We start from the raw sequence: 26,766 nt of genomic DNA, 5'->3' as shown, positions 1-26,766 counted from the left end.
GGCAGGCACTGGGAATCGAATCCTGGTCTCCGTATAATGCATTTAAACTTTTTATTTTGAATTAGTTTTAAACTTATAGGGGAAGTTGTAAGATTAATTAAAGTTCCCATATATGCTTTATCCAGATTGATCAGTTTTCAATATTTTGCCATATGTACTTTATTGGTTCTTTACATATTCGTATTTTCCCTAAACTATCGGAGATTGGGTTGTATACATCATGCTTTTCAGTATATATTTCCTAATAAAAATAAAACAAGCAACAGCAAATTCAAGAAATTTAAATATACTTTAATGTATGTAGCCTATATTGTAATACCCTTTATAGCTTTTTAAAATTTTCTGAATCACTATCCAATTCAAGGTCATTATATTTAGTTGGCATTACTCTTTAGTCCTTTTTTCTGTAACAGTTCCTTAGCCTTAATTTAAGCTTATTCTATACTCATTACATACAAGTTACACATTTTAGTTAAAATGTTACATAAATAGTGGTGTGTCCTATGAAAGTACCATTTTAGAAAGTGCACACATGATGCTCATTTGCCCATTATAGGTGATGTCGTTTTTGATGATCTGGTTCAAATATTGGCCAGTTTCTCATCTGTGTAGCTAAGTGTAGTTTAAAAACTTGATTTACAGAAATTTGAGTGGCTTGTGGTTGTAGCAAGTTTTCCAAATATAAAATCATATAATTTGTCAGTTATGCTCTTAAATAGTATCATAAGCTATAGCAAATGTGAAAAAAAATTGTTCCCCCACTTACTAGGTTATAAAAGACAACTGGTTTTATATTTTGATAAGAGCCATTATAGGCTAGTGGAAATAAAAAGCTTCATATTGACTTACTTAGTGCACATGGCAGATTATTTCAAATAAGAATTTGTATGTTTTTAAAATAAAATCTTTGGCTTTAAAACTGATTAGAAACTATGTATAAAAAAGATCATTTAGATGAATAGTTTTTTTTATCTTCTAGATTAAAAAATATTTATTTTTAAAAGTACCTGTTTGAATAATTTCTCAGTTGTGTATGTCTTTGCTTTTTTGGTGGGTGCATGGGCCAGGAGTCACCCAGGTCTCCAGTATGGCAGGCGAGCATTCTACCACTGAACCACCCGTGCATTCCCAGTTGTGTATTTTAAACAAAGTAAAAAGTTAACAGTTTTAAAGAAAGTAATTTCTCTTGTTAGCAATTAAAGATGTCAGATTGCTTAACCATGGAAGTAAATATACCAAAAAAAATGAGCTGTTCCATTTAAATATGAATTTCTTGGGTTCACAAAAGAGTTGAGAGATTTATATTTAAAGAACAGATATTTCAAATCAGAAGAACTTAATTCTTTATTCAAAGAAATGCAAGGAATTTACAGGTTATTCTATGAAGGATACTATAGATGAATAGGAATAGCAGTTTGATTTGTTTTATCTTCTCAACTTTTTACAACCAAAACAATTAAAAGAATAATATAGTGAATACCCATATTGCTTCGTCTGCAGTTTTACTTATACAGCTCACCATCCATACTTTATCTTTCTCTGTATATATAGAGGACATTGTCTTATATAACCCCAATACCATTATCGCACTTCAAAGGAACAGTAGCTTTACTAATATAATTTAATATACAGTTTATATTTGCATTTCCCCAACTCTTCAGGTTTATTCTGTTTCCATGGTTCTATGACTGGTGAAATTAACCATAAATTTTATGTCCTATAATGGTCCTTTTTCTGCTATGCTTTGTGTTTAAGTACCTATATCCCACAGATTTCATTCCACTTCCTTCTCTTACTCACTCCCCATTCCATCTGAATGGGAAGAATAATATGAATTCAAATGATTCCAATAATCTGTAAATTATGATGTATTGGAAAAGTTCCACGAACCATTTTAGGCCAAAGTTGTTTTCAGAACTGTCATAATATGGAGGGGGTTGTGGGGTGGGAAGTTTAGAATATTTTCACTAAGACAACTTATTCAATTTTTTTGTAGTAAGTGTAAACCTTTTGTGGATCTTACCTAAAATATGCATGGAATTTTACTGGAGTTTGTAAAAGTTGAGCAGGTACTTTCAACCATGTTATGTTTTGTAAGTATAGAAAATTCCTAAATTTTATGGAAAACCATATTCCGTGTGGATACTTTATAAGGAAAAAAGTACCAGGGAAGTTATTTTTGAATGAAATTTTCCATAGTAGTTCTTTAGTAATAAAAGTTGAAGAAAAAAAAAGTAAGCATTTTAAAAAGCCAGCATTTACTGAGCTGTTAATATATTTAGGCATTGTGCTTTTTACAGATTGCTGATTTAATCAGTTTACATATTTCACGTTCAATTTTTCTCAGATTTAGAGGGCTTAAGTAGGTTGCCTAAAGTCAACACAATGGAAGTGTAAGCCGGTATGGAGGAAAGATGTTTTATTTACGGAGTGTGGGGTCCTAATCCAAACCACTGTACTAACCAACTTAATTCATTATAGTTGTGAAAATAGCTATATATATGTCATAACTGACTCCTTTTTATATGCTCTAGAGTTTATTGGTATTTTTATTTAGCTATATTAGTATTTAAATGATCAGGATGGGGGTATTTTTTCTTTAAATAGGTTACATATAGTTACAACCACATGGAGATCTCAGCTCTCTACTGGCTATATTCACTGTATGTTTAGATTTTACAGCTTTCTAAATTTTTAGCTGTGTGTACTTGAGTAATTTTAAATGGCAAAAAGGGATTCTGTACATGGAAGGAATAAGTCTTAGTAAGTTTTGAACATTTAAAAGATAATGGAGGGCGGGCCACAGTGGCTCAGCAGGCAGAGGTCTCGCCTGCCATTCAGGGTGCCTTCCCACGCAAAAAGAAAATAATGAAACGTGGACCTTGAAGAGATAATGAACATATTATATTTATAGCTTGAATATATATTCTTTACGTGCCACATGAATGTGAGAACAGTAACTTTTACCATCTGTGTCTGGTTTTAAGATAGCATTTGAGAAAAATCAAGGCCATAGTTGAGTTAGGTAGTCTTTGAATATAGTATAGACGAATAGGAATAACAATTTGATTTCTTTTTTTTTTTTCTCTTCTCAGCTTTCTACAACTAGAACAATTGAAAGAATAGTATAATGAATACCCATATTGTTTCATTGACAGTTTTACTTACAGCTTACCATCCATGCTTTATCTTTTTCTGTATATATAAAGAGAACAATTGTCTTAACAATTGTCTCTACTTTTCTTTCCAAAGAAGTGTAGAAATTTTGCAAAATAAGTAGTGTTCTGATGGAATAGATTACATTCATGGGAATTTTTTTGTAGGAGTAGCTTTAAAATATTAAATACCCCCAAATCCTGATAATTTAAATACTAATATAGCTAAATAAGAATACCAATAAACTCTAGAGCATATAAAAAAGATATATATATATAGCGATTTAAAATACTTAAAATACAAAGCTTTATTTAAAAAATGAAATATCAAATTCACAGGGGCACAATATCTAACTCTAAATTTTTTTCTGTGAAAGAGGGTTTGGACTCTTACAGTTAATAGAAAAATCAAATTTATTAAAACCAGAACAACATTTCTTTCCAATTACTTGTGTTCTGTGGTTTTTCAGATGTTAAAATTCAAGAAATTATTTTTGAGTACATCCTTCCTCTGTGTCACTGAAACCTGAAGTATCTTCATAAAACTGATACTGCTCAGTTCATTCTAAGTAAACCATAATATTACATCAGAATCTGAATTATTAACCTAGAAGCAATGTTTACAATTTTTAAGTTTCTCACAATTGAAAAGCTAGAAGTTTAGGATATTCATTTAGTGATACTTACTGTAAGATAGTTTATGATTAGGAAGAGAAGTTTATGAACTCTAGTTTGTAATTTTTAGGAGATTGTGCACACTAAGCATGCAGAATTGTGTTGCTAGTAGACCATCTTGGCAAGCAGTTTGATGTATGGAGTATTAGTCCTTGAGAGTAACCCAAAATGGCAGAATATTTTTGTATAATAAAAAAAAGAGATCTACTGTTGTATTTTGTCTGGGTTATATTCATATAAAATTGTCTAGTGTCATACCATTTTTTCAACATTGCAATTGACAAATTTGTACATTCTCAAAATAGTCATCTGGTCCTTTTCAGGCTCCACATCATGTGCGTCTTTTAATAGGTTTTTATGTGGCTTTCGGCCAAAAAAAGTAAACACGAATGTCTTGTTTCAGGTTTTTACTATCACATCATGTATCGAGAGACAATGAGGAATTATCTTCCTGAATGTCTTCTCAAGTGTATTGGTCTTCCAGTGTTTATTGAGTGAACACATGGCTGGCACTGTTAAATGCTATAGATATCTCATTGAACAGATTGGACCTTTGCCCTCCAAATTTACATTTAATCTATGATCATTATCATACTGTCTGATGGATGGAGAAAACCTGGGGAGGGTGGGTCAAGGAAATCCTCTTCAGGTTTATTCTGAAGGACTTCTAAGCTGAAGTCTTAAGAGTAGGAGTTGGCAGAGAATTGTCAGCAAAAAGAAATCCTAAGTGCAGAGGCCTCAAAGGTGAGAGAAAACATGATTTGTTGAAATAAGTTCAGCTTGATCGTTTTTAAGCTGAATTTTGCTTCTAATAATCCCTAGTATTTACAGCAGATGACTTGTGACTATTATAAGAAATTTGCCTTAATTTTAGAAATATATAAGCTTAATGGTTAAACTGATGGCAGCTTAATTGTTATGATATAGAATTGGAGAAAATTATATGTTCATAAAACATTTTTATGAAACTTATAATGGGGAAAATAAGAGATGAAATTTTGCCCTAAGGAAAGCTTGAGTTGAGATTATTCTAATTAGAATCAGTTATAATCAGAGTTAAGTATAATTCTGGGCACTTGTTTTTACTCATGTATGTGAATGTAGAAGTTAGTGAACATCTTGAATTTTTTTAATTGCATATTGATTGGGAATTCTTGGTTTCTTAATTTTTCATTTGTATTTGAGTCATAAGAAACTGATAGAATTAAGCTATACTTTTTTTTCCACTTAATAGTCTTCATATAGTTTTGGGAAAATATAACATTAATTAGTCACAGTGTTTAAATTTTATGAGAAAAAAGTCTCCTCTGGGAGAAAGTTTTCATAGGTAGATAAAATTTGAGCAGTGACTTGGAACAGTTTGGTTCCTAGGATACCATTGCCAGTGTCTAGCTTAGCCAATAACACAGTTTCCATTTGTCTTAAAATGCACATAAGGAAATGACCACTCATTTGCTATATGAATTTTATTAATGAAAAATTAATACATAAATTAATATACAAATGTACACTAAAAAGGGCAATTATACCAAAGGGACATAGTCTTAATAACCAGAATTAAAAGATACCATTCATATGTTTATTGATTTAATATCAAAAGTTGAAACTTAGTTTTGAACAGAACCCTCAGATAAATAAATAAATAAATGTCCTGAAGTTTCTGAATATTTTTGGAATATGTAAAGACTGACTAAAATTGATAAAAGTGAAACTCCAACAACAGTGATTTTTCAAATTTTATTGGGCAAGAAACAAAAAAAGTTGGTAGATTTATGTCAGTTTCTAAACTTTCTTTGGGAATATTTTTGATTTGTAAAATAAAATCTTGGGAGAACTGCTTTATGATATGTTACATTAATGTGAGGAGAGAAATTTTAATAAGAATTGTATTGACATAACACATCTTTATAAAGTCTATTTCATGACTTGAAATTGTTTTTATATCAGCAAGAATGAATGAGGATTATAATGGGACTTTGATCACTGACCAGGTGAATTCTGTTTCTTGATTGGATTTGACTACTTCCTCTATGGAATCTTCAAAAGCATATCCAGGCTTCTATTCCAACTGGAATTGGGTATAGTAAAAACATTGATAAGATTTGTTACAAATTTATACCTGATTTCTTATACCTGTATATGTAATACATTTTTATATGTTTAAAATCAGTTTCTTAATCATAAGTTCAGGTAGCCTAACTAGTTTTAATTAATAGAAATTAGTATAATGAATGAATGCTAGGATACTAACTTAAATATAAAAACTTTCTGTTTGATGTCTGCACGGTAGGTAGTCCATATAGTAAAGCCTCTTCTCCATCCACACTGGTCTTTTTGATGCTCCTTTAACATTCCAGACATTTTCCTGCCTTAAGTCCTTTTTTAATAATAGCTATTTTGTAGGTTCTAATGTTTCTCCAATAGCTTGACTAACTCCTTTGCTTTCCTCAAGTCTTTGTAAAAGGATTATCTTAGTTGGATCCACTGTGCCACCCTATTTAAGATTGTCACACCATCTTCCAAACTCCAGAACTCAGGATCCTTTGTTCCTTTTTTTGTACCCATAATACTGATCACTTTCTAAAAGCTATACAGTTTACTTATGCTATTGTAAACATAATATATATTGCAAGCATTGATGTATTTCAGGAACTTAGAACAATAGCTGACATAAACTAACACTCTAAATATTGAAAGAATGGTGGAAAACTTACATTTTAATATCTAAAAATGAGTCATATCAATTTATAATAATTTATAATAAATGTATTCTTTCCATGAATATACTATTATAATTGACCACTAACTTTGTGGCTATCATAGATTACAAAAAAATGTCTCTCTAATATTTTTTAAATGTGTAAGGTAAATGTTTTTGAAATTGTCTTTCTACTACCGCAAACATTTAATTATCTTAGAATAAGCATTTTCAACTTTGAAGTTTATCTGTGTAATATAAGAGAAAGATTTTAAAAGGATTACCAATTTACATAGTATTTTGAAGTTCATTTTAAATAAAAAAAAAAATAGGTTGCTTGTGATTCTGAAATGCTTTCAGGTAAAAGTAAAAAATGAAAATCTGATATGGAAGAAATGTTCCTGCCTGAATACAATACATTGTCATGCATATATTTTGGGGTAAAATTTCTGAGAAATTTGCATGTGTATATGTATGATAAAAACTTGAGTTTTCACATGTTCAAATAAGAAAAGCTTGACTTATCAAATTGAATTCTAACTCTTCCCCACCTTCACAGCTTTAACTGTTGCATATGTGTACATTGTGAACATTGTGAGAGTAGAAATTCATTGAGGTAATTATGTATTTGAAAATGTGTCTTAATTTAATCTATAAACTATATGTGTGTGTAGGTATATTTCTTTTAAAAAGCACATATAAAACGCTAATTAATCTAGCTTTCATTTCTAGAAAGGGCAGGTAGAATTCTGTTTTAAATATCATTTTGATATTTTTCCTTGTGGTTTTACTTAGGCATTTGGTTAGTGGAATTTTATGGTAACTTTTATCTTTCAAATTTAGTATTTCAATGAACATCAGATTTTAGTGCTGTTAGTTGCTTTTCTGTATACTTTGCATATTTTTTACTTAATTTTCTTTTGGAAACTAGATGTTAATTAAAATGCATTGAAGGAGACCTCTGGTAAAAATGGTGGGCTAGGTTACTTAAATCAGCTCTTTCATTGAAAACAGCTAAGACTGCTGGACACGATTTTAAGAACATCTTAAAAGCGTTGAAGAACTAAACAACATAGCAAGAAACCACTAGGCCAAACCTAATTGGAAAACAAAACAGATCAAGAGAAATCAGCAGAGTACCTAAACCATTTTTGCCCTGAGGGCGCTTGTCAGACTAGGAGAGATTTATCTGCAATTTTGATGGCTTTTAAGAGGTCAGTCAGCAAAAGTGAAAGCCCAAGGCTTGCCCAAGGTGGGATGTCCAAAAGATATACTCTCCCCTTAAAACCATTTGTCAAAAAAACTGTGCAATAGGTAACTAAAACAAGTAACTATATGCCGTCTTCAACCCTTAGTTGACAGAGGAAAGTTAGTTTGAGGAGAGCAGGTGACAAGTCATGAGAGGTTAAAGCATAAGCTGGACAATGCATGGATTTGTAGTTCAAATGCATATCACTTGGTGGTTCCAAAAAATGGACAACATGAATATGAGGTAGATTAAGCCTCAATTATGCCACTAGGTTGCCAGCAATAGATTATTGAAACTTGTTCTTGAGGAATGCTCCTTCATCATAGACTTCAAAGAATTTACCCAAATAATTTTTCAAAGAAAAGGGGTACGTCAATTGTTAAAAAGTACACACATAAGAAAACCACAAATAGCAGAAACAGACTTGCAAAGACTTCAGAAGCTAGAATTATCAGATTGAATGAGGTTGATAGAATAGACACAGGTGAAGAGAGAAATGGAGATCTGAAGGAATCCAGTTTGGAGCTTAAAGAGATGGAAAATATGAAAGTGGTTAAGAGATAAAAAAGATAAAGTGAAGATATGTCTAATTTGAGTTCCTGAAATAGAGGAGAGACAACAGGGCAGAAGCACAAATTTGAAGAGAAAGGTGAAAACTTTCCCAGAATGATTAACGACCTCAATGGAAAGATTCAAGATGCTCAAAGAATCTGAAGCAGAATTTAAAAACAGTACCTAGACACATTAGAATGGAAATATAGAACACTAAAGACAAAAGAAAATCATAAAATCAACTGGAGAAAAAAAAGACAAAGTAATTGACATCTAACAGCAACACTGAAAGAATAGGGTGGAATTGCCTCTTTCTGAAAGAAAGTAACTGCCAACTTAAATTCTGTACAAGAAAAAACAATCTTTAAGCCATGGAGATTTGAAAATAAAGACATTTCTTGGTGAGATTAATAAAAACGTTTTTGAAGTTGCACCTGTATTTTTGGTTATTTCTAATTTTAATCTGTAACTTAAACTAAAGGATGTATAAGATGCAGATGCTCAGTAACTATCAGGCTACTCTTAATACTTGTTTTTAAAATAATGTTTGTCCCTTAGAGTCATTCTAATCTAATGAAAGTTCTCATAAAATGAAAGGACTTTTATTAGAATTGCAATTAATATATTTCAAGAGAAAATTATTTTGCTTTTTATAAGTGTGTTAATTTGTAAATTTGTTAAATCTCATTGCATTGATTTAGTGCCTAGGTTATAGTTGTGCCTTCACATAAATAGTTTTTTAAAGTAAATGAGATTTTTATCAAAGTATATAACTTAAATAATCTTTCTATGTAAATGTTAAATGTTTTATGGAACACTTATTTGGAAATGAATGTCTTAAATAATCTTGAGTTACGTGAATGTCTCCATTAATTAGTATCCATTATTAGGTTTGAAAATTATCCAACTAACTACATGATATTTTTATGGTTGTGCCTCTCTACTTCCGAATTTGTGTTAGGGTTGATTGTTTTCTTTAAAAAAATGCTTAAATTCCGTAAGATGTTTATAAATCTTAAAAGATAATCCTTTGCCTTAAAAATATTTTTAGTTAAATAATTTAGTGATAATATACACCTAATCTGTACTCAAATGCACATTCTTTTGTACATTTTTGACGTTTTTGAAATACTTGTTTTGAAAATTGATAGTGAAAATACAGAAACATGTATAAACAGAAAATAATTTTAAAAGTTTGTAAATCACCTTAAGAAGGCTTTGAAAATATTTTTTAAAAAGGAGTGTATTCACATGGTTCAAAAATTAAAGGTACAAAAGATACCTCCAGTGAAAAGTCTTTGTCCTGTCTTAAGCCATCCAGTTCCTCTCTCCGGTGACAATGTGTAATTTCTTAGGAATCTATAGATGTTTAATGTACACACAGTATATATATATATTTTTAATCCCCTTGTACAGGAATAATTACATATTACATTCTGTTTTGCACCTTTACTTTTACGTTTTTCCCCCCTTAACAAATTTTGGAGATCATTCTTTTGTTTTACAAGCACATATAAACCTATTCCCTTTTAAATAATATTCAGGGTTTTCCTAAATTTGTTTTATTACAAGCTAGTACTGCAGTGAATAATTGTGTACATGCAATTTCCATTTGTGTGAATATATCTGTAGATTAAATTCCTAGAAGTGAAATTGTTGGATTAAGAGGGTTATGTGGGTTTTTAATTTTGATTTTTTGTATCCACCTTCCACAGAGGCTGTAACAATTTTAAGTCCAATTTATAATAATTGAAAGAGTCCATTTTCCCAAAGCCTCTTCACACAGATTAAGCATAGTTTAGATGTTTAGGAGCCTTTTTATTTCTTTTTCTGAGAACTGGTATCTTTTGCCCGTTTTTTGTTGATTTTCTTATTTGAGGGGATACTACACACTAAGTAAGTTAAAGGAAACTTAACTAGCATAACAAATTTAAATAAGCAGTATGTATTGATTATGCTTGTTTTCTCCATGCCAGAATGGAAGGAATTATATATGGGTCCTAAGATAAAAGACCAGTATTTTACCTTGTTATTTTGGTCTTCTTGTTGACCTGGTCTAAGTATTTTTCTTTTGAATACCTGTTTTGTACTTCTGTTTTAAGTTTCCCATTTAAACTAAAATCGTATTTTGCAAATTATTGTTCTCATCTCTTGAGATTTTTATATTCTTGCAGCTCAATATTAGAAAGACTTGAGAAGACTTGGATAGCTCATGTAATTCATTAATTTTAAGTAGATTTTATAAGGTATGTTTCTGTTACTAGTTACTCTTTTTCTCTTAAATTGTACCTATTGTAAAGAAAAGTCTTCACATTTACAGATTTTCTTGAGCTATTCAATAATATATTTTATAGAAAATAGTAGGCATTAAAAACAAGAAGGCATCTTTGAAGAATTATAGAGATCCCTTTGAAGTGGGTATTAGGTGTAAGGATTCTATTTGTTCTGCATATTAAATATTATTAAACTAGTGTTAACATTGGCGAGGTAATTAAACACTTCATAAAATCTGGTCTTCAAGCATGTAGACCATCCTATCTTTCCCCCCCCCCAGTTTTTTCCTTCATGACATATATTTTGCATATATGCCCACACAGGCCTAAATTAAATTTTTTGCCTTTTTAATCCCACTTATCAGACAGTGCTGTAATTCCTGTTTTGTACAGACCGTGCTTGTTTGTATACATCCACATATTTGCCACATGTGTATCATCCCTGTTTGCTTCTCACTCCCGGGTTTTCTTCCTTCCTAAAGTGTATCCTCTAAAAGTTCTCTTAGAACCCTCCTTTTGATGTTAAGCCCTCAGTTTTTATCTATAAATGTTTTTATTTCTCCCTTGTTCTTAAACAGCGGCTTTGCGGGATGTTTAATTCTGGGATGGTAGTAGTCATTTTCTCCGTAGAGACCATCCTATCTTAACAGTGCGTCTCAGCTGTGACAATTTGAAAGTCCATCTATCCTTGATTGTTTTATCCCTTGTTTGTGTGGATACTGTATGGTGATGATGGGATGTGGCATGAGGAACAGAGCAAAGGTCTTGTCCCTGCCCCTCTTTCCCACGTTAATGATTGGGAAAGGGTTGCCAGGTGCTCCGCTTCTTTGAGAAACCAAGCCTTAGGAAACTGTTATTACCTTATTTCTCACGTCTCAACTTTTGATAATTTGGCTGCTCCACTGACATGTTAAGATTGGACAAAATTAGACCTGGATATTAGAATCAAATAGAAAGGCCATATGTGCTTACTGGACACAGGAGCCTTTCCTCAGGCTTTATTTACTGGCTTAAGTATCAACATCTTGACCCAGAGCTTGCTGTTAAGGTTTTTTATCCCTTTGACTTTCTATTCATTTTAATGATAGCACGCACAATCAGGTCCTCTTTATTCAGCTGGAATTCCAGTGTAATCATTTCAGTCTTACCTACTAAAACAATGGTACTTTTCCATATAGTGTTTGAATGTAATAATGCTTTGCCTTTTGTGGTATCACTTTGGAAATTGCCATCCATCACGAGCATATATTTATTGGGGTGAGATAAAACATAACATACAAATCAAACATTTCAGAATATACAATTCCAGAGAAAACAGGGCCATGTCTGGAAAAATGCACTCAGATTTATGAAGAAAAGAAAAAGTTAAAATTTAAATATATAGTAATATCTATTTTTTAATAAAAACTCTGGAGATAAAAATAGTTCAAATTTTTTAATTAGTACTTACCACACTAAAATAGAGCCAAAATTTCAGTTTGGAGCAATATCCATCACAAAGAGGAAAAAAAAATCCTCTCCATTTTACTTCTTGTTTTGTTTGTGTGTAATATTTTATCTGAATTTTTTCTTTCGTTTTCATAAAATGATGATTTGTAAGCTAGGTCTGTTCTCAAATCCCCACTTTCTAAATCCCCCAATTCTCATATTTTAGGCAGTTATTGGAAACAGTGCTAATTTGGGAAAATTAAACCATGTTTTATTTTAGTCTGAATTGACTGACAATATAACACTTGGCACTCTTCTAAACCTTTTTATTGAAGTGAGATTTTTAAAATGTTTTAGTAAGGATTACAGAACTCAATGATCTTTTAATAAAAAATATATATTTACATTTCCATGGATATTAAAATAAAATGGTTATGATTAGTCATTCTTTAGTTAATGTGAAAACAACAGATTTTTATTCACATTCATTTACCGACTTGTCTACTGTTAGGCACTGTTTCATAAGTGCTATGAAATATGAAACAAAGCCAGTGCCTTCATGGAATATTTTATGATGTTGACTAGGTTTTTAATAAGGCAGTGGAAAAATACCTAGATGGACTACTGGAAACAGTACATTTATTTTTGCTTTCATAAGCAATTGTCACTGAAGCTTAATATGTAGACTAATTAAACTTGAAATTAAATTGTTCAGTTTTAAAAGGCAAGCGTAAATGAGGTGGTAGCAATTGAGTGGAACTTACAAGAGATGGGGGAGGAAAAGCAAAACTCATTAAAAAGTGAAAAACTTGTGTTTTTCTTTACCTAAAAGTAATATATGCTTATTGTGCAAAGATTAGACAATTATAAGCAAAAGATTTTTTTAAAACTTCCACAATCCCCAGTACCTTTCACCATTGTTAACCTTTCTAGGTTTACCTATCAGTTAATCTAAAACTTTAAAACTTTGTAACTTTGTAAACATAGCATATTTTTTTTTGGTGGCACAGCAATCCATTCTAGATAAATGCTATTTAACAGGTCCTGTATTATTGAACAGTCATAGTTTCCAGTGTTTTGCTTTATAAGCAATTCTAACATAAATATAATTTTACTTGAACATGTTTATTTTTATTTAAAATATTTAATAGAGAGGTTGTGAGTTTATAGGCCAGTCATGAATAATATACAGGATTCTCATACATTACTCTACCACCAACACCTTGATTGGAATGGAACATTTATTATAATTGATAATAGCACTTTTTTGCAATTATACTTTTTTAAAAACAATATTTACCTTTTTTACAATTGATGAAAAATTATTAAAGTAGTATTATTAATTATCATCTATAGTTTACATTAGGTGTATTTTTTCCCCAAATACCACCCTATTAGTAACACCTTGTATTAAGGTCAGATATTTTTTACGATTCATGAGAGAATATTCTTATACTATAAATAATTTTACACATTCATAAGTTCTTTATTCTGGCCTGTTAGAATTTGTATTTCTGTGTCAAAGGTTGCTGGTATAATCATTTACATTGAGCCTGGAAGTGATTTTTTTTATTGTTTCAGATTTTTAGTAATAATGGCCAGGTAGAGTAGAGGGCATAGAGTTAAGGTACAATTTTTTTTGAAAAAGATGGTTAGGAGATCATTTGATAAGCATTTATTAAAAAGGGTCTTGGAGCCTAGGCCATTTCAATAACAAAATAGAAATGCACTATGCGTATAAGATTGAGAAAGTGTAATTGGGTCATATAAAACATGTCAGTTTTATTTTCTTGGCAAAACATGTTAGAAAAGGTATCAAATACAGAGTTGCAGAATACAATTAGAATAAAATAACATTTAAAATTAAGAGTTTGAATAGCAATATTGATAAGAATATGGAATGTTTTAATCTAAGCAATGTACTGTAGATTTTAATAGAATGAAGAAATTATTTCCAGAATCATGAATTCATGTTGATAGGAAAATATTGAAAGGTAGACAGATTGCTTAAAAAAAAAACCAGAAAAATGTAGTCTGTTTTACAAAACTTGGTTTGTATCCACATGAATGTAGAAGTTTAATCCTGTTTTTGAAAAGTGATTTTTAAGAAAGGCTAGATGAAGCATTATTTATGTTATACTTGATTCAGCAGTAAATAAATAGAGTTGGAATTAAATTAGTAATAGGAAAATAGAGAAATATGTAGACTCATTAGATGCCATTAAAGATTAAGCAATTGAAATGGCATTCTAATAGGAATCTAACAAAATAAAGAAGGAAATTATCTTGATTAGTAAAATTAGAGTCTGTAGTAAAAAAGTGACTAAAATTGGAGCCTTGTCCAATGATTATTTCAATTGCTAATGTTTATTTTAAACGGCAACTCTGCAGTGAGAAGTTATGGAGAGAAGAGAATTGTAAAGAGTGAAATTTTTAGCAATTGGTTTCCCTCCCAAAATTCTCTCTTCCACACATTGAAAGAAAAAATTGTGTGGTTACACTAATGGGAGATTTTTTAGCAAATGAGAATGGAATGTGATTTTTTTTAAGTTAATGCATGAAGCTCATGTTGTAATCCTGGAAAAAATTGTATTGATGAATAATTTAATTTTGCCTGGAAGGATTTTCATTTAGTTAAAAGGACAATTAATGATATCTGAAAATTAAGGTACTAGAGTAAAAAAGACTGAGTTTATGTGAAAGAAACTAATATTAGATACTTGAGATAAGCGAATCAACTCATCTACTTGAGCACCACTCTGGTTGTTTAGTAGTGATTGATGCAGTTTTTGAGATTCATGGCTTATAAACTTTGTTCTGTGATGTCGTGGTGGTTTGAAGAGCTCAAACAATTGTACACATTTCTCAAATTCTCAATTGTAATTTACGTTTTAGAAAGAAAGTCTATGTCATACAGCAATTTTGAGGGGGTGATGGGGAAAGTGGCATAATGAGGGTTAGAGTACCAAACCCAATGAACCATGAAAGCCAACCAGTTTTTTTGAAACTTTACACCAAATTGCTCACATTTTCTAAAAAGTAAAATATCCTGCTATTGAAGGAAAAGTGTTTTTCTTACTCAAATTTTGTAGATTTATTTTCACTTTAAATTTTTGTTTTTAATAGAGTAGTTTTAGGTTTACAGAAAAATCATGCAGAAAGGAAAGAGTTTCAGTAGATTTTTTCTTTTTTGAAAGGCTGTATTTTGGTATGCTGTTGACAAAGTGTATTTATTGGGAGCAAAGAATTTTGAAATGTATTAAGCAAAACATAGGCTGAATCGGTAAATGCCAAATGATGATTATTAATGGATGCCCTATAAATTGAGGCAAAATAAAAATTATGTCAAAGTTTTACTTGTTACAGTCTTAGTTGAGCAGTTTTAAAACATGATTTAAATATAGATGTTTATATCCTAAGAGAAATGCCATCAATTATTCAGAAGAGAAATTTACTGTCCAAATCAGCTATCAATTTATTTTATTTTTTAAAGAAGTCTTTATTATTGTGAATTTTTATGCAGTGAAAATATATGGTAAAGAAATATATATCTGAGTCAGTGAAAAATTGTAACAGTTTTGTGCACATTCCTCTTGGGGTTTTTTCTCTTGTAGTCTAGATGAATGGACAAGCATATTATCTGCATACTAATATACTATAATTTTTAATTCCACTTCTTTTTTTGTAATATGTTGTGTATGTATTTCCAGCCAGCACATGTAAATACACATTGTTTTTATGTAAATAAAATCCATGCCATTTATTTAATCACTCTGCCTTCAATAGTTTAGCTTTCCAAATTTTCCATATTACAAGCACTCTTTCAGTGGACATCCCCACATGTATATCTTGCTTGAGAGCAGTATGGTATGGTATAGTAAAGAGCTCAGTTGTGTGAACTTGGGCATTCTTAAATCTTGCGGCTCAGTTTTGTCATCTTTAAGTAGACGTAATAATAGTACTTAAATCAGAGCTCTTTTAAGGACTGAGTTAATACATATAAATTCTTTAGAACTTACATACATTAAGTATTCAGAAAATGTCACTAGTGTTAGTAGTATTTTTGTCACTAATTGTTGAATCATTTCTAAGAGGTTGAATTGCTTTTAAATTTAAATTTGTAATAGGTAAGCATTGACATTCTTTTTGCCAGATCACTGATCTTTTCTTCACCCTTATTCCTCTTGAATATTCCCCCATCCATCAGGTCTCTTATTTTAACCTGTTCATTACTGGTTTTCTCTCCCTTCTTTCCCTCCCCAAGTTCAGGAGACTACTACTACACGGAAGGATGATAGCAAGAGCCTCTTAGCTATTATTGTTGCTTCTTCCTGCTTGTCTTATTACATGGCACTGAAAACTACACAATGTCTCCTCTTCCTTCATGCAATAGAATGATGAGTCATTCTTTCTCCATTTTCATCACTGTCATTCAACCTGCCAGAAAAACTTCAGTGACATCCCGTTTGTTATCTATCATATTTAAATGTTTGGCTCTTAGGTCCTCCATCGTCAGTGTTCACCACAATGCCCTAACTCACTCTCCCAGTACATGTTCTCTCTCATGTGGCTGTCTTCACTTATTCCACAAAAATATAGAAGCTCATGTTATTTAATTAATTTATTACCTCTTTCTCATTAATGACCTGACATTCCATCTGCTTTGTGACTCTTCCTTTATAATTCTGGTTTGCATGGAACTCTATTCCTCTGAATTTTATAGGACATGTAGCATGTACAAAATTATTTAAATTAAGTTTATTTAAATTCTGTCCTGTTTTATTTCCAGTAATTAATTTTATGTTTCTAACTAGAATAAAATGTCTAATAGGATTCAGTTCCATATCCCCACATCAACTTGATAAGTCTAAGCACATACCTCAATTACTCTTTAGTTGGTTCAGGGAAGTAGAAGATTAATGCCTAATTTGGTTAGTGCAAAGAATCAAAATTTAATTCAGACTTGAAGATTTATCATTTTCGTTCAGCACATTTTAATTTCAGTCACAAGAATACAACTTCTAGTGGTTGATCATATTTAACAAACGTTTTATTTCTGTGACACAGGTGCCTGGGGGACTGAAAATTTATGAAACATCAACAGATTTTGGACAACCGTTAAGTCTAAATCAAACTAAAAGTATATGCAGTTATACATTTGTGTCTATTAGGGAAACTATAAACTACACAAATAATACATATTATAGTAAAGTTTAGAAAGTACAGCAAAAACTAAAAAGCATCTATATTCTTATTACCAAAATAAAAGCAAAATCAGACATTTGGTTTCTTTAATTGTTTACCTGTCTAAACTCCCACTAAAATAAAACTTCCTTGATGGCACACACTCAAGGTGCCATTTTTCAACACTTCCCAAGTTCCTTAAAAGTTCTTATTTCTCTGTAATCCAAGATATAATTTTCAGAGTATAGGGGTTTGAAAAGCAGCTGAAAAGAGTAATGAAAAAAAGTAAATGAGGGAGATGGATTTTATATGTAGGATTCCATTAGCTTTCAAATTTCAGGATTGGAGCTGAACTTTTTGAATCATTATGAATTCAAGTGGAATTGGCAGTTTCTTTATCCCAAATTCAATTTAAATTGATTGTCTTAAATCCCACAAAAACATGTGTTCTACTTTAGGGTAGAAAAAATAGGGGGAACAAAATAGGAATGTGGAACTCCACATCACATTTATTGGAAACAGCAGCCATGTGGACTCACCTTAGATGGGATCTAGTCCTGTCTCTGCCACATAAGCCCAGAATATAGCAGTAATACACAAATGTTGACTTGTCCCTAGATGATGTATGAAAACCTAAACAAAAATATATAGAGTCCTTTTCTTTTAGATTGTCTTGATTTTTTATTTTCCTTTATAGAGGTACTAGGTCAGTTGTATTCACTTATAAAATATATTCTTAAACAATTTCAAATTAATATACAGTTACTTATTAATAATTTTTATAATTTAAAAAATGCTTAAACAATTTTTTTGTTATGATATTATGGGATTTGTTTTTTCCCAAATGGAATTATGAGAAAAATGAGTTTGAGGATATCAGTCAAAATGCTGTTAACATGCAGAGGTTTAGTTCTCTGATAAAAAAGTGACAATTTTATAGGTATTTACACCAACATTTCATAAAATACTCAATGAAAGTAATAAACTGGATAGGAAAACTTTTTAAAACTGTTACATCTTGTGACTTCATTAGATCACTGTATAAAAATATTCTGGGTAAAAGACATGGTTAATCCAAACTGTTAGAAGTTCATATTACCACTGTTGTCAAAGTTTCATTAAACTCTTTTTTATCCAATAAAGTTTACACCTAACAACATTAAATAGTCTACTATAAATGGTTATTAGTTCTATTAGTTGCTAAGAGGATAGTTCAGAGATCTATTAATGCTCAGAGATCTATTAATGCTAGGGAAATAATTGTGGAAGTTAGAGAACTGAAAATTCAAAAGTATCAGGAACAGATCTTAGTGTTTACTTAAAAAGAAAATAAAATAATTTATCAAAAATAATTACTTAATTTGGATTTAATTATACTTAAAATTTAATTAATCTTGATATTATTCCAGTTATGAAATAAGAATAATTAGGAACTTTCCAATTTAAAAAATTATATTCCTCTCCCTCCATAGCAACTTTTCATATTTTGGTAAAATTTAAATGATTCATCAAAAAAGTAATGATGCAATTATATGGCAAATTTTTATGATAAACAGTAGATATAATGATAAATATTTAAATTCTCATGTTTTTCATTTTTTATTGGACTTCAGTCTTTCTGTCTTAGAATATTTTGGAATTCCTATTGAAACTGGAAATCTGCATTTTTAACAATGACTCCTAAATGATTGTTAGACACATTAAAATTTGTTCAGGAGACAAATGATAATTAGTTCAAGAGTTTTTGTCAGAGTAGGCAAAGGTGGCTTAGTGTCAGGGTTCTTGCCTGCCATGCGGGAGACCCAGGTTTGGTTCCAGGTACCTGGAACCAAAAGGGTTTTTGTCATTTAAAGTTGCATAACATTACTTTTAATAGATAACCAAGTTCTAGTAAGTTTTGCAAAATTATTTGTATGCATATACTGGGCATTAAACAGAAGCATATTCTATTGGTTGATCATGGAACGCTCTTAGAATCACAGGTGTCAAAGTTCAAAGCAGTATCAAGAGTTTTATTTTTAAAATTCAATCCAAACATTGGTTATGATAGTAATAGATTCTCTGTACACAAAAAAATAAAATATGCAAAAATATGTTAAATATATTTAAGAACTATAAGATTTTTTTTCATATAAGTACTAGTGAAGAATACTTGGAATAATCTTTTAAAGAAGATACATAGACTAGTGGTAGGATGACTGAACATAGTATGTTTGCATGCTAGTCTCACCTATAATAGTATTTGAATATGACCTACAGCATAACCTTTGCTTTTCTATCAAATGGGTCAATTATAAAACAGTTGATCTTTTTGGCTACTTATTTACATAGAGAAGATGTAATAAAAAATGTATGTTTCTTTCATTCCCAGTTTTGTTAATTGATATGATTAGCAAAATATATGGTCAGTATTTGGAACAACCATTTGAAGAAGGTGTTAGCTGGTGCTGAGGAAGATTAAGCAGTAGAAACACATGATCAAATTATTTTCATTTTATTTTACTGTTTTTCCAAAGCAAGTTGATAATTTCATGTGTGGTTCTTTTTTAACATGTGATGTGTATAGAAAGAAATGAGATTATTGCTGCTACCTAATGCCACTAGTGTTGACTCTACAGAAGGACACTCAAAGACTTTTGGTTGAATGAATGGCAATCAGTGTCCATATAAGGGTCAGAGAGTCTTTGAGTATCGGTCAGATCTCTTTTTCTACATATATGTATTGGACCAACAGCAATTGAATCAGTAAATAATTGACAAATACAACATACAAAACCAATTATGTGTGTCAAAAGAAAAACATTTTGTAAAATATTTTTGTTTCACATTTCTCACATAAATAGACATCGTTTACTAAGATGCATAAGTGAAACTCATAAACATGGAGTACTAGCTCTTTTTTCTTGTCTTTGTTCCTCCCTCTGCCCATATCACCCTGACCACCATAACTATGCTAGCAATCTTGTATATACTGTATATTTTACTCCATGTTCATAAAATCATACACAAACATGTATACATATGTACATATAGGATTTACTTTTGGTTATTGTTTCATAAACGGGTTATATTATACACATTTATCTTTTCATTCACTAATATCTTGTGCAATTCCCTTAAAATTACCAGTTATAGCTCTAATTCATTTTTTTCTAATTTATTTTTAATGGATATATAATGTCTCATGATGTGGATGCACTGTAATTTATTGAACCATTTCCCTAGTGGTGGGCATTCACTTTACCTGCTGCAAAGTTTGTAGTAAAAAGCTTGTAAATACCTTGAAATCCCATAGAAATTGATGGGATTGATCCCAAAAGTGGAATTTGTTGTCAGAAGTTCTTTATTTCTTATTTAAATAGCTGTTGCCAAAGGGCTTTCCATCAAGGCTGGAACAATTCATCTTTTCCTCCAGCAATATATGAATGAATTCCCTTTCCCTTACATCCCTTCAATAGTGTTGATACCCCTTTAAGATTTTACCATTCTTATGGCTATAAATTGATACCTATTTTAATTTGTATTTCCCATTTTGAAAGTGTGTACATATTTATATGTGGTTTTTAATCATTCGGATTTTCTGTTCAGGAAAATGACTACTTATATTCGCTGCCATTTTTCCTAATGGATAGTTTTGGTTTTCCTAACCAATTGTAAAAACTCTGTATAATCTGTTATCTGCATTTAGGAAGCTGGAACCTTGATCTCATCTCACTTCACTTTGGCTTTCAACCCAGCCTTTTACCTTCTCTGAGCCAAGCTGCTGGATGCAAGGAGGCCTCAAACTGAGAGTCTCAAAGAAGAGGACTAGTGTAGAGGACAAGGAGGAAGAAGCTGATTCAGAAATACTTGGAATTCTCCAGTATCTTCCTATCCCAGAGGAATATTAGCATCAGCATGGCCTCCAGGAATCCAAAAAGAAACAGAAGAAGACTGACTCTTCCCTATTTCTAAGCAGGGATTTCTTTCTGTTCTCTTGGCAGATTAGCATCAGCCTATTTGCTGCCCATGCTTCTTGCACAGCTGTCAGGTAGAGAAGGGGGTCAACTTCTGTTATTCTAGGGACTGATAACACAGAGCTTCAGTGAACAGATGGAAAAAAACAGTACCTCTAAGGACCAGCAATCAGTAAGGGATATAAACTAAAATTGTCTAAACAGCCCCCAACAAAATAGAGCTACTGGAAGAGAGGGACAACAATTTCAGCAAAATGGGTACAGTGAAAGTCTGTATTTAAGTGCTGTATTAAAAAAAAGGCAGCCTTTTTAACCAATTATAGCAATAGATGAATTGAAGGAGAATGGTTGCATAGAAACTTAAATTAGTGGCCTAGAGGATTTAGTGGAAGAAATATTTTATAACCCAGAGCAAAAATTCAAAGAAAGGATAAAAAGAAAAGATTTTGAGGATAGAACCAGGAGACCAGATGTGACTAATTGGAACTCTAGAAGGTGAAAAAGGAACAGATAAAAGAGAGGAAAAATTTTTAAAAAGATGAAAATTTTTTAAGGCAAGAAACCGCTGAATCTATACATTGAAAGGGCATGGCATGCTGAGTTCCGGGCAGTGATAAATGGATGACAATTACTGAGTGCTCATTCTGTGGGGCAGTGTTCTAAGGACTTCGCATTTATTAACTCATTGAACCCTCACAACAGCCCTACAAAACAAGTAATATTATCATCCCCCTTATACAGATGAGGGAAAAAGAGGCTGAAGTGGCATAGTCAGAATGTGAACCTAAACGGTCTGACTCCAGAGCTTTAAGTACACTGCCTCAAAGGGCAAAGACCTATGCATATCCTGGTAAATTTCATGAACTCTGAAGATCAAGGGGAAATCTCACAAGTTGGAGAGATAAAGAGCAAGCTACCAGCAAAGGAAAAAGATCATACTGTTAGAGTTCTCATCTGCAGCATCTTAAGCCAGAAAATGGTGAGATAACATCTATACGCTACTGAGAGAAAAGGATCACAAACCAAGATTTCTCTAACCAACCAAGATGATAATATTTATTTACTTGTTAAATAAGTGGATGAAACTGATTTGCTGATATATTACAATTGAGCAACTAACCTTATCCACCATTTGATGAAACTGCTCATGGAAAGGAAAGAGAAATCTATATTTATATTTATATTTTAATTAATTATATTTACTTCATTCATTGCATGTTATTCCTCCTGCCTGGACTAACTCCTTCCTATCTTTATCAGGCTAATACCTAATACCTTAACTATCTCCAGGAAATCTTTTTTGACTCTTTAAGAGGGAGTATTATGGCTCTACATAAATACTTCCATAGTACCTGAATTTCCCCCACTTTAGCATTTACCATAGTCTCTTATAATGACCCATTTCCTTCTTTTTTGCCCCACAAGTTTGTAAACTCTGAGTGCAGGGCAGACGGTGCCTGTCTTCTTCACTGTGGTAGACCCAGTGTCTAGCGCAGTGCTTGGAATATAGTGGGTTAACTGACAAGACTAGATATGTATGATCAAAATTAGCAAATCTATTTTCTTGCTGCCCTACTCAGATTGTTCTAGTGACTATTTAGGGAAAGTAAATTTTTAAAGTTTGTCTTCACATATAAAGTCCTATTCAGGTAGCACTTGTATATATTTCTGTTTTTGTCTTATGACTGTTTTTTAATAAAAGTTTAAGTTCTCAAAGTAGATTTTCAACAGAAATGGGTGTATGAAACTATCTGCATCGTGTACCTAAATCATATTTACAATGCATTTTATCCTTATGGCATTCAAGCTTCTATTATTTGGTATTTGTGAAAAATAACAAAGATTAATAGGAAAGTGTAGAGATGGCTTTGCAATACTGATCTAAAATCTGTTTTAGAGAGAGGATTTTGGTAGTCTAAAAAGAATGATTTTAAGCCTTTTTTTGTTTCTCTTCAGATTAAAGCTAAAAATTATGACAAGGTTGAAAAGGTGAGTCTTCTTAATAAATTTTGAATTTTATGCTGAAGTTTAACTTAAGACTTACTATAAACAAAGCAAATATAGTAAAATGTTAAAACATTCAATGTAGATAGTAGACTATATAGTTTGTTTACTACTCAATTTTTTTTTATTATGAAAAATGTTTGGAATTTTTTCAAAGTAAAAATTAGGCAACAATGAAAAAATTAATTATACTTTACTAACCAAAATTATGAGAACAATTCTCATTGCCTAAGCTGAAAACAGGAGGGAATTGTAATTTGCCTTTTATTTTATTTATTTATTAGAAGATAAATTCATGGAAGGAATAGAATTTTTGTTTTTTTTCTTTTGTTTCCTTTTTTCTTTTTTTTTTGTATACTGTATGGTGGGGATCATATTTCATTCCTTTTCCATGTGACTATTACAACACCATTTATTGAATTTGGTGGGGGGAAGGGGGTAGTCCAGAGGCCACGAATCAAACATGGGTCTCCTGCATGGCAGGGGAGAATTCTACCACTGAACTACCCTTGTACCCCAGGAATCTGCTCTTTAGATGTCCCATTTCACCCTGAATAAGTGATATTTATTTAACTCTGGATTCTGATAATATTTCTTGTGTTTGCAGCTATTTCAGAGATGCCTTATGAAGGTTTTGCACATTGATTTATGGAAATGTTACCTTTCATACGTCCGAGAAACTAAGGGAAAACTACCTAGTTATAAGTAAGTTAAATCAGGATGCATGTTATCTCCAGGCACCCATCAATCCCACATAAACTCAGACCTTCCCTTAGTTACTAGGTGGGAAGTGATTTAAGGATTTAAAAGGCCAGGATTGTACAAGTCAGTAAAACCTTGGAAAAAGTCCTTCAGAGAAAGCTACTTGAATTAGTCTTCCTCTAGAGAATTGAATCACCTGAAGCCGGATGTAATTAGTAATGCTGCAAATTTTCATTACCAAACTGCTTTGTTGAGGCTTGTGGAACTCAAAGAAGCATCTATTACTTGTCCTGGCCACTCTTGGCAGATTACAATGCATTTTGCTACTTAAGAGTTCCAAGGCATCTTTTACAACTCTGTTGTATAGATGACCTTCTAACTATGTCTTATACCCATCACCTTAGAACTCTCCAAATGTTATTTTTATACATAACAAACCATGCCAGTACTTATTGCCATAATTATATTTCTACTTTTACTTTCTTTTTCTCAGTATCCTCTTTTGTCTTAAATAGATCTTCAGACATAATTTATTAATCAGAGAAACATATTTTCACTGAATTTGCTGTATCTAAGATTAGGCAACTTGAATATAAAGTTAAATTAGACATGGGCTTATCTTTGATAAGCTCACAAGCAAAGAGAAAGGAAACAGATAAATTAATGATTTTGACAAACTAAACATAAAGAACTGTTTTATATACTTGAATATATGTCCCATATTGTTAATAGAAAAAGCTTAAATGCTTTCCTGATCATATGATCAGAATTTATGATGTTTTATTTGTAGATATATTTTAATACCATATAAATATATATATATTTAAAACATGTCTTTCATACTTCATTTCAGAGAAAAAATGGCTCAAGCATATGACTTTGCATTGGATAAAATTGGAATGGAAATTATGTCTTATCAGGTAGAGTTTAAAAATGTTTAATATATATACTCAGATTTGAAAATATCAAGAAGAATATTAATTTTTTTTTATATCCTAGATTTGGGTAGATTACATCAATTTCTTAAAAGGCGTGTAAGTATTTTTATAGTTTTGTTTTTCATATAAACAATTGATTTAGTTATGATATGATTGATGACATTTCTTATCCAACCCCAGGGAAGCTGTTGGATCCTATGCAGAAAATCAGAGAATAACAGCTGTTCGAAGAGTTTATCAGCGGGGTTGTGTTAATCCAATGATCAACATTGAACAACTCTGGAGGGACTATAACAAGTATGAAGAGGTAAATTGAACCAAAATAGTTTATTATTATAAATCAAGGCATTTTAATTTTTATGCAATGTGGATTCCTTTCTAATATCAGGTACCTGGATATCAGTGTTGCACTGTTTTTATAATGATTGTAATGAAAGAGCCACTCCTAATTTTAAGTTTTTGAGATTCTGCATATTAGAGTTGACTTAATTTTCAGAAAATACCCTGGGAGAACTATAATTCTTATTAAACTATTTTTATTTGATGCTAAACCATATCCTTATGCACATACACACACATATTGCTATTGATCTGTTATTCTTCTTGGAATTGCTCTTCCAGTATTAATAATCAGTTGCAATACACCTCTTTCATCTAAGGATAGTCAGTGACTACTGGCTTTTTGAGATGTGGGGCTGTAGTCCCAAATCTTTGTCTCTTTTGCGTTATGCTTTGTTTTTTTTTAAACCAACTGAATTTATCAACCCACTTAGGTAACCATAATGAAAGAAGCTCTATCTTTAAAAGGAAGTTTCTTGTGCTCCCTTCAGTACATATACTAAAAGGAAGTTCCTTATATGTCCATTATGGCTTGAAGGAACTATATAGGGTAGTGAAACTTCCCTCACAGGCATGAGCAAAAGTTCTCAAACTTTTTGGTCTTGAGATTTCAAAAATTATTGATGATCCCAAAGAACTTTTTTTTAAGCGCTTATACTATCAGTATGCAGCATATTAGATGTAAAAACTGAGGAATTTTCAAGGTATTTACTTATTAAAACATTTAAAAGTAGCAATAATAAACACTTACATTTTAATGTAAATAGCGTGTAAAAAAACAACCATATTTTCCAGAAAAAAAAAATGTAGTAAATATATATATAAGTAGTTAGAAGTGGTATTGTTTTATATTTTCATAAATTTCTTTACTGTCCAGCTTAATAGAGGATAGCTAGATTCTCATCTCCTTCTGTATTCAATCTTTTATTGTATTGAACACTGTGTAGCCTCTGGAAAACTCCATTGTACATTCATGAGAGAAGCAAATTATATCTTCGTATTACATGAAAACTGTTTTGACTTTCTGGATTTCAAAAATAGTCTCAGGGACCAGATGTCTTTGGACTGTTCTTTGAGAACTACTAGTCTTTATCTCTATTTGCTTCCTCATAGTTATAGTCAAGCAATGACTATTCACCCAGATGATCTGTTCATCAATCTTTGTAATAGAATTTTATATGAAATAATTGATCCTTTCCAAATCATTCTGTATCTTTTGAAATTCCTGATATATATAAATTTATTGCCAGCTTGTAAGAGACATAAGCACATCCTCCTTGACCTCTGAAGCATTTAATATCATTTAATTTTTAATCTCTAGTAGCCAAAAAAAATCTTTTAGAATGAACACTTTAAAGTAATTGAGAAAATTGAGTATTATGCTAATTATATATATAATACTTAGTTTAAGAATAATATGTAATACTTAGTTTAAGAATAACACATTTTCCTTTGTTTTTCTTAGGGTATCAATATTCATTTAGCTAAAAAAATGATTGAAGATCGAAGTAGAGATTACATGAATGCTAGACGTGTGGCAAAGGTATGAAATTCCATTAGGCTTTTTTCTCTAATGATTGTTATAAGTCTGATTATGGGAGAGCTTTTCCTAT

At 31.2% G+C, this 26,766-nt stretch overlaps 1 protein-coding gene across 2 annotated transcripts in view; it reads left to right on the top strand.

Annotated features, from left to right (window-relative positions):
- Window positions 1-26,766, top strand: part of CSTF3 (cleavage stimulation factor subunit 3) — a 67,443-nt gene that overhangs the window by 24,159 nt on the left and 16,518 nt on the right. The window contains exons 2-8 of one of the 2 annotated variants that reach the window (XM_077114352.1): window positions 20,903-22,149; window positions 23,127-23,159; window positions 23,782-23,879; window positions 24,730-24,796; window positions 24,876-24,910; window positions 24,995-25,121; window positions 26,619-26,696. In XM_077114352.1, coding sequence (XP_076970467.1) covers window positions 22,009-22,149; window positions 23,127-23,159; window positions 23,782-23,879; window positions 24,730-24,796; window positions 24,876-24,910; window positions 24,995-25,121; window positions 26,619-26,696 — 579 coding nt within the window. In that variant the 5' untranslated portion in view covers window positions 20,903-22,008. The remainder of the gene's footprint in view (window positions 1-20,902; window positions 22,150-23,126; window positions 23,160-23,781; window positions 23,880-24,729; window positions 24,797-24,875; window positions 24,911-24,994; window positions 25,122-26,618; window positions 26,697-26,766) is intronic. The other variant, XM_077114351.1, reaches the window with a different exon arrangement.

The sequence above is a fragment of the Tamandua tetradactyla genome, chromosome 8 (assembly GCF_023851605.1).
Source record: "Tamandua tetradactyla isolate mTamTet1 chromosome 8, mTamTet1.pri, whole genome shotgun sequence".
In the NCBI taxonomy this organism is placed as follows: Eukaryota; Metazoa; Chordata; class Mammalia; order Pilosa; family Myrmecophagidae; genus Tamandua; species Tamandua tetradactyla.
The sequence above is the reverse complement of the archived record's forward strand: the minus strand, read 5'-3'. Positions and strand labels throughout refer to the sequence as shown.